We start from the raw sequence: 7,465 nt of genomic DNA, 5'->3' as shown, positions 1-7,465 counted from the left end.
CAGCACGGACAGGCTGGCCTGGGCAAACCAAGGGGTCTGAGCAAGGTCGTGTGTGTGTGTGTGTGTGTGTGTGTGTGTGTGTGTGTGTGTGTGTGTGTGTGTGTGTTCAGGTTCTCCCCCTGGTTCTGCAAGATACTGTTCTTCTATTATCTCCTCAAAGTGTCTCTTGCAGGCTGCCTCCAGTTCCTGTATCTGGCCCATAAGCCTCCTCTGGTGTGGGGCTTCCCTCTCCATATTCTGCTTCTTGTCATTCCTACAGCCATACTCAGCCCTTGCCAGCATCAGGAACTGTATCAAGTCCATTCTCCTGCTCTATATCCCCATCGTCCTTCTTCTCTTCCTTCACCCTCCTCCTCCCTCTCTTCACTCTCCTGCTCACCCTCACCCTCTCCACTCTTCTCCTCCATTCCCCTCATCACTTTCTTCCTTCTCCTTCTTCTCTACTCCTTCATTCCTCTGGTTCTCCTCCTGCAACCTGCCTCATCCAATTCTCCACCAATCAAGGTGCGTGTGCGTGTGCGTGTGCGTGTGCGTGTGCGTGTGCACGCATAGCCTTTGCCAAAGGTTGAAATGTTAATGTTAATGGCAGAGTTTTAAAAAATCTTCACAAATAACAAATAAGCAAATAATCACACCGTCCCTCTCTCTTTGTTTCCTTCTCCCCGCCTCTCTGTCCTGTGTCTCCACCCCCCATTCTCCTGCCTAGGGCACCTTTCAGTCTTTCAGAGAGACGGAAAGAGAGAGAGAGAGAGAGAGAGAAAGAGAGAGAGGATGGTGGACATGATCTCATAATCGAAGCCAGACAACTTCACAGGACAGAGGAACCATGAAGGGAACCCATATTCCTCTCTGAACGTTTGTTTGTTCTGTGATACACTCTCAGGATTTGTTATAGGATCTTCAGGAACATTTACAAAGGTAAACTATACCTGACAGTGGCATACAACCTCTGCTCTCTCTAACTAAAGAAACTTGAAACTTGAAAAACTCCTTGTTGGGTCAACTCCTTGAAAAACTCCTTGTTATTGTGTCATAAACTTGTTGGTGCAGGTTGTTTTAGTGTACTTGCCAGGTTGTGTTGGGTTGTGTTAATGAAAACAAGAGGAAGTATTTTGGGTGTTAAGGCAAAATGTCCCCTAGTTGATTCTGTTCCTTCGGATTTATTGTTCAAAAGTGGAAACATACAGGCTTGTTATGGTCTGTCTGCCTCAGCACATTTCCAACAAATATAAACCATTCTACTTTTCAACATGTGTTACCTATGGCCATCTGTTTGTGCTTGTATGTATGATGTATGTGCTTATTTGAAGATATTTGGTGTGTGTATTTGGTGTGACATAGTATTCTGGTGGAGCACTATGCCCAAATTCTTCTTTAATTAGCAGGGGAGGGGACTAGCTTTAGGGAGGGTTGGACATTTCGTTGAACATTCCATTGGACATTTCGTGACTTGCTTCTGAATGTATGTCCATCTCAGAGGAATGTGTGTTTCTACCACAGGAGGAACACAGAAGACCTCACGGATTCACCCTGCCATACTGTATGTCTATCTACTCTACCACTAGGCTACCAAACACCCCACCACAATACACCCCTGCTATTGGTCCCCAGAGGGAGCTTCACCTGATCTACACCCTCTTAACAAAACATGAGGTGAGGAAGAGTGAATGTCACTGTGGGAATGGATGGCTTGCCTTTTAGTCTCTGTTGAACTGGCTTGGATGATAACTGATTGTTGATGGGTCGATAGATAAAAGTATACTGTTGCTATCTTGTTATCCAAACGAGGTGCATGAAATGAAGAGCAATGTGGACATACAATGCTGCAATGCTATTTGACAGGATAAGAGCGTTTTCACGGGCACACATCCTACAGGAATTCCAACTGCGCTGTCAATCACTTGCTGCCAGGGACAACAGTGGTTACCGGCAGGAGTTTGAGGTAAAGTTCAGCCGGCAGGGCTATTTAAATCAGCTGCCCTGCATCAGACTCTGGATGTACATGTGTAGGAGCCAGGTGTTAACCTGTGTAATAGACATATACTCTTCTTCTTCTTCTTCTTCTTCTTCTTCTTCTTCTCTTACTACTGCTTTCCTTTTTTGCCTGGCAGTTGATTCATTGACTGATTCATTGACTGAGAAGCGTTCAAGAGCTTTCAACGTGTGGTTAGCATCCCTTTGCTTCTCTGTCTTTCTAAAGGAGCTGAATGATGTTGGCAGAGAGCTCACCGCCAGGGCTGGAGACCTGGATGTCAACAGACAGAAGAATAGATACCCCTACATATTACCCTGTGAGTTTCTGTTAGAAACAACACACCCTCACACTCCCTTTCCACTGTAGGTATCAGATTACTCACCAATCACATTTTGTTTCCAGATGACCACTGTCGGGTGAGGCTGTCACTGCTCGACTCCCAGCTGCACTCCGACTATATCAACGCTAGCTATGTCCCTGTGAGTGTTCAGTTTGGTCAGGCCAATTCACTCCATCTGTTTGTCTGACTGTCTATATGTCTGTCTGCCTGTCTACATGTCTGTATGGCTGTTTGTGTCTGTCTGTCTGTCTGTCTGTCTGTCTGTCTCTCTCTGTCTGTCTGCCTGTCTGTCTGCCTGCCTATCTGTCTGCCTGTCTATATGTCTATCTGTCTGTCTGCCTGCCTGCCTGCCTGCCTGTCTGTCTGTCAATCTGCCTGCCTGCCTGCCTGCCTGCCTGTCAGTCTATCTGTCTATCTGCCTGCCTGCCTGCCTGCCTGCCTGCCTGTCTGTCTGTCTGCCTGACTAATCTAGTAAGCTGTGTCTGCCCTTCCTCAGGGCGGAGGTACAGAGCGTGACTTCATCTGTACCCAGGGGCCTTTGCACAGCACCATGGCTGATTTCTGGAGGATGGTATGGGAGCAGAATGTTACGGTAATCATCATGGTGACCGCTTTGCACCAGAAGGACGTGGTGAGTGAGGTACAGCAGGCACTCCATTTTGATAGTGAGTGACCTATTGGCTATACTGAACAACACTGCTATTGTATATAAAGGCTTCAGAATGCTGTTACTGTGTTACTGAGAAATAGAAATGAATTCAAGCCCAGTTATGTAGTCTTCACTGTAAACACATTTCGGGCCCTGTTGATGTGGGTGCTGCACTGTGCACTGATGTGTGTGTGTGTGTGTGTGTGTGTGTGCGCGTGTGTGTGTGTGTGTGTGTGTGGTTTGTATACGTTTTGCAATATTTCGACAGATGCTGTGTGATCCGTACTGGCCTCTGGACCGAGGGACAGTGAATCATGGGACGATCCAGGTGACCACAATGTCTCGCAAACGGGTTCTAGATTATTTCATCACCTCCATTCACCTGCGACAGGTAAATCCCCACCAAGTCTCTGATGCTGGTCATACCGGTTATATTGTGTGTGCGTGTGTGCATGTGTGTGTGTGTGTGTGTCGGGTATGATATTAACATGTGTGTGTGTGTCTGTGTGTGTCTGTTGCGTTTCAGAGGGGCTGTCCAGTAGGGAGGACAGTGACACACTACTACTACCCTGCTTGGCCTGACCGGGGTGTCCCCAAGGACCACTCGTCTCTCTGTGCCTTCACTGAGAACGTGCGTCAACACCTGGACGCCATGCCACGCCTGGGTCCCACCGTCGTGCACTGCAGGTCAGAACTCCAAACCCTGAACACATCTTTTTACATTTACATTCATGGCCTTTAGCAGACGCCTTTATCCAAAGCGACTGACAGTAAGTGAATCATCTATCCAACAGTCGTCATAAGACAAAGTAATCAATGCTCACACCAGGGGCCCTTGGCAGTCGTAATGCCAGAAGCCTTTTTTTTATTTTTTTTTGTAACTTGTACAGGGGGGTAGTGGGGTTGAAGAGGTCTCTGGGGTTGTGGTTAGGGTTAGTAGAGGGGGGGTAGTGGGGGTGAAGAGGTCTTTAGGAGGGACTGTTAAGATGTAGCCTGAAGAGATGGGTTTTCAACCTACGGCGGAAGATATGCATGGTTCAATGCAGTAACATGCGAGTATGTGTCTCTTTCTCCCTGCGTAGCTCTGTGTCTGTCAGAATTGTGTGTATCTATGTACAAAAATGGATTGAATGATCTCTTATAAGTCTGTGGTCTAATCCTCTGTGTATGTGTGTGTGTGTCTCTCTCTCTCTCTCAGTGCAGGTGTGGGGCGGACGGGGACGTTTGTGGCGCTGCTCTGGCTGCTGCAGCTGTGTGTGCGTGGGATCCCGCCTGACGTGAGAGCGGCGGTGGAAGACCTACGTCGACACAGAGTCATGATGGTCCAGAACCTGGTCAGTCTGCTACTAGTACTACAGTACCCACAATACACTAGGAAAGGGATTCATCTGGAGCTAATAACTTGTTCCCAAACCGACTTCCCAAATGGTGGATTTCATCCCCAGGCTTTCAGTTTATGTTTGTTAAAAAAACGGTTCCTGAATAATCACTGTCGTAGAGTACACGCCTTGTGGCTATAACCCCTCTGCTGTCCGAGTTTTCTGTTAGAGAATGTTCATCTCTCTCTCTCTCTTCTTCCCTATGGTAAATGTCCTATATCTGAGTTCAAAAGCTCAGCCTGTCACAAAGCTCTGTTACTGTGAAATTACCATATAAACTACTGTAAAACTACTATATGCATCTTCATGACCTCAGACATGTGTGTACACAGAAGCAGTATATATTCGTCTATCAGTGTCTGCTGCACTGGCTGCGTGGAGGGACTGTGGTCACATGGTAAGCACCTTACCCATGCTTAAAATAAACACATCAACAAACTTGACAAGATGTCTCAAAAACTTAAATCAACGTTGTTGCAGTCAGGCACATTACGTTCAGAACCGATTTGACTCATTAATACAACCCTTATATCCAAGCAGTGGGCAGAGTCAGGGTGCCACTCCGCAAGTTAATCAGGCCCAGGACCGTTCCCACAGCTCTTCCGGGCGTTCCAGTCGAGGGAACAGGGCGAGACAGAGACAGCCCCAGGAGCAGCACACACCAGCCCAAACACAAAGCACCGTGCAGCAGCTGTTCCACCCTGGGAACCTACTGCGGAGACTGCTGCCTTCCTCAATGCATGCTAATCCCCGCTCAAACACCTGAGGACTAATGCTCAATTACACACCCCTTAGCACAAACACACACAAACACACACACACACACACACACGCAATCGACAGACACACCCTCATCCACACACCCAATCTAATTGAAGGACGTACGCAGGTAGGATGAGGACGCAGTGACGACTGTACTTTCTGTACCGAGGGAGTTGACTGTGAGGGAGTTGACTGTGAGGGAGTTGACTGTGAGGGAGTTGACTGTGAGGGACCTGACTGAGAGGGAGTTGACTGTGAGGGACCTGACTGTGAGGGACCTGACTGAGAGGGAGTTGACTGTGAGGGACCTGACTGTGAGGGAGTTGACTGTGACGGAGTTGACTGTGAGGGAGTTGACTGTGAGGGACCTGACTGTGAGGGAGTTGACTGTGACGGAGTTGACTGTGAGGGAGTTGACTGTGAGGGAGTTGACTGTGAGGACACGAACATCGCCTGAGGCTGCCTGAATGTGATAAAAGAGATGACAAAGGAGACAACAGCAACAGCTCCCCAGCTCAGTCCCAGAGAGAACCAGCCTCTCCGGTTAAACCTGTTCCTTCAGCTCGAATTACCAACCATGGAGAACCTTGAGATACTGGTACAAATACCTGAAATATATCCCAGAATGTGCTGGAGGACACACTAATCTTACACACTACACTACACATACTCCACACTTCACATGACTGCCTTACAGTTCTGCCTGTGTCAGGTAGAGTCGTATACAGTCCAAATCTCTGTTGAAATGCCTTTATTTATGTGGTGCTAATTCCTCAAAAAGGCTGCTCAGTCTGCTTTAGCGAAATATGTCATAGATGTGTCATATAGAAGGCGTGAGTGTCAAACATTGCTGGACAAAGATTTGTATGCTCTATTGCGTAATCTGTTTTTAAATGTTTCCCTTTTTAAATATGTGTCTGAGCCTGTTCATTTGTCACATCTACCCCGAAGGAGACCCATTGTTTTATATCATTCTATCAACTGAGTTATAAATACATTTGAAATCTGAACAAACTCAATGAACAAATTAAGCACTAATAATGATATTACATCGAGCTATTCATCTCTCAGCTCACCATGAATGTCACTTCAAGATAGTAGCCTTTCCATACGGACATTCAAACATAAGAAAAACACACAAACACATGGCAGGGTCGCTGTACAAAACGTTCATGTTTCAAAACCACAGCACAGGCGCCACCATTCTCCTTAAACAACTGTGACATTGCTTACAGTACATAGAGGAGATGTGGGAATAATACAAATAAGCACAGAGCCATAAATCCAAACCCACGTCTCTTTTTGGGTATGTTTCATCCGTCATGTAATACTTATGTGATACCTGGCTCCACAGTCCTGGGCAGAGGGGCTAGAGTGGAGGAGGGCGTTCACTTTCCCCCCTTGTGGTGACTGCAGGTAACTGCAGACTAAGTTGCACTGTGTTGTACAGAGGTCCATTAGAGATTGCAGTTCCCAGGCTTCCCCAGCCATGAATGTAAGCCTGGTCATGACAGCTTGAGGGCCCATGACTCATTAGTTTTGCCACTGAGATGAAATAGTCCTTTAGGGGGGCGCTATAGTCCAAGCGCCATTCAATGTGTCCACACCTTGGTGCACTCTCTATACTGCACATTATTATAGAAAGGGAGGGAGGAAGGGAGGGAGGGAGAGAGAGAGAGAGAGAGAGAAAGATTGTAAGCAAATAGACAAAGGACAACCAATTGAACGTGAGCATTCAGGAGTGCCCATCTACCTGTGCAGGTCAGAGCAACACCGAGGCCAGAAAAAACAAAAGGATTAAAGGCTAGATTATAATTGAGAGGGAAAATATGAGGAATTGAAATGAGGGATTAAGCAGCAGGGAACCAGTCTGGTTTCAACACCAGTGAAATAAGACCATAAAAACATATTACAGATTATTACAACATAAAATAGATGTACAAATATTATTCCTCAGACTGTTGGTGAGCAGAAACAACAGTTACCATAGTAATGCTTAAATAAGAAACCATGTCCAGCATAACGAACAGGCAGGCAACTGTTTCCTTTGGCAAAGTCATGTGATGGGAGGGCTGTGGAGAATGTGCTCTCTAAGGCATATGAACTAATCACCTGTGTATGGATAAGGCATGTGATCTCTATATGGGTGACAGTTCAGAATGAGCAGTGTGTTCAGATGTGCATACAACATTTCTGCGTTTCTGAGCAGAACAAACATATATGCGTGTCAACTCAAAAGGGACACTTCACCAATTTGTGTTGTCCAGATCACCTTTACGAACGTGTGGGCATGCGAAACGGCTTCCAAATGCGATCTGTCGATCAAACGCTAGTTTGAGGATTTTACCCTGAGCGACGTC

General features: G+C 46.6%; 1 protein-coding gene across 5 annotated transcripts in view; it reads left to right on the top strand.

The window, feature by feature from the left end:
- Positions 1-714: 714 nt before the first annotated feature.
- The window catches only part of LOC310808796 (receptor-type tyrosine-protein phosphatase beta-like), a 7,363-nt gene continuing 612 nt past the window's right edge, over positions 715-7,465 (top strand). The window contains exons 1-11 of one of the 5 annotated variants that reach the window (XM_083675885.1): positions 715-918; positions 1,566-1,653; positions 1,789-1,942; positions 2,201-2,291; positions 2,378-2,454; positions 2,812-2,946; positions 3,233-3,355; positions 3,491-3,651; positions 4,163-4,298; positions 4,676-4,740; positions 4,881-7,465. The exon at positions 4,881-7,465 is cut by the window's right edge and continues 612 nt beyond it. In XM_083675885.1, the coding sequence (XP_083532011.1) occupies positions 1,808-1,942; positions 2,201-2,291; positions 2,378-2,454; positions 2,812-2,946; positions 3,233-3,355; positions 3,491-3,651; positions 4,163-4,298; positions 4,676-4,740; positions 4,881-5,109 (1,152 nt within the window). In that variant the 5' untranslated portion in view covers positions 715-918; positions 1,566-1,653; positions 1,789-1,807 and the 3' untranslated portion in view covers positions 5,110-7,465. The other 4 variants (XM_083675889.1, XM_083675887.1, XM_083675888.1 and 1 more) reach the window with 4 other exon arrangements.

Source organism: Argentina silus (assembly GCF_951799395.1).
Source record: "Argentina silus genome assembly, chromosome: 8".
In the NCBI taxonomy this organism is placed as follows: domain Eukaryota; kingdom Metazoa; phylum Chordata; class Actinopteri; order Argentiniformes; family Argentinidae; genus Argentina; species Argentina silus.
This window is presented reverse-complemented; position numbering and strand designations above follow the sequence as displayed.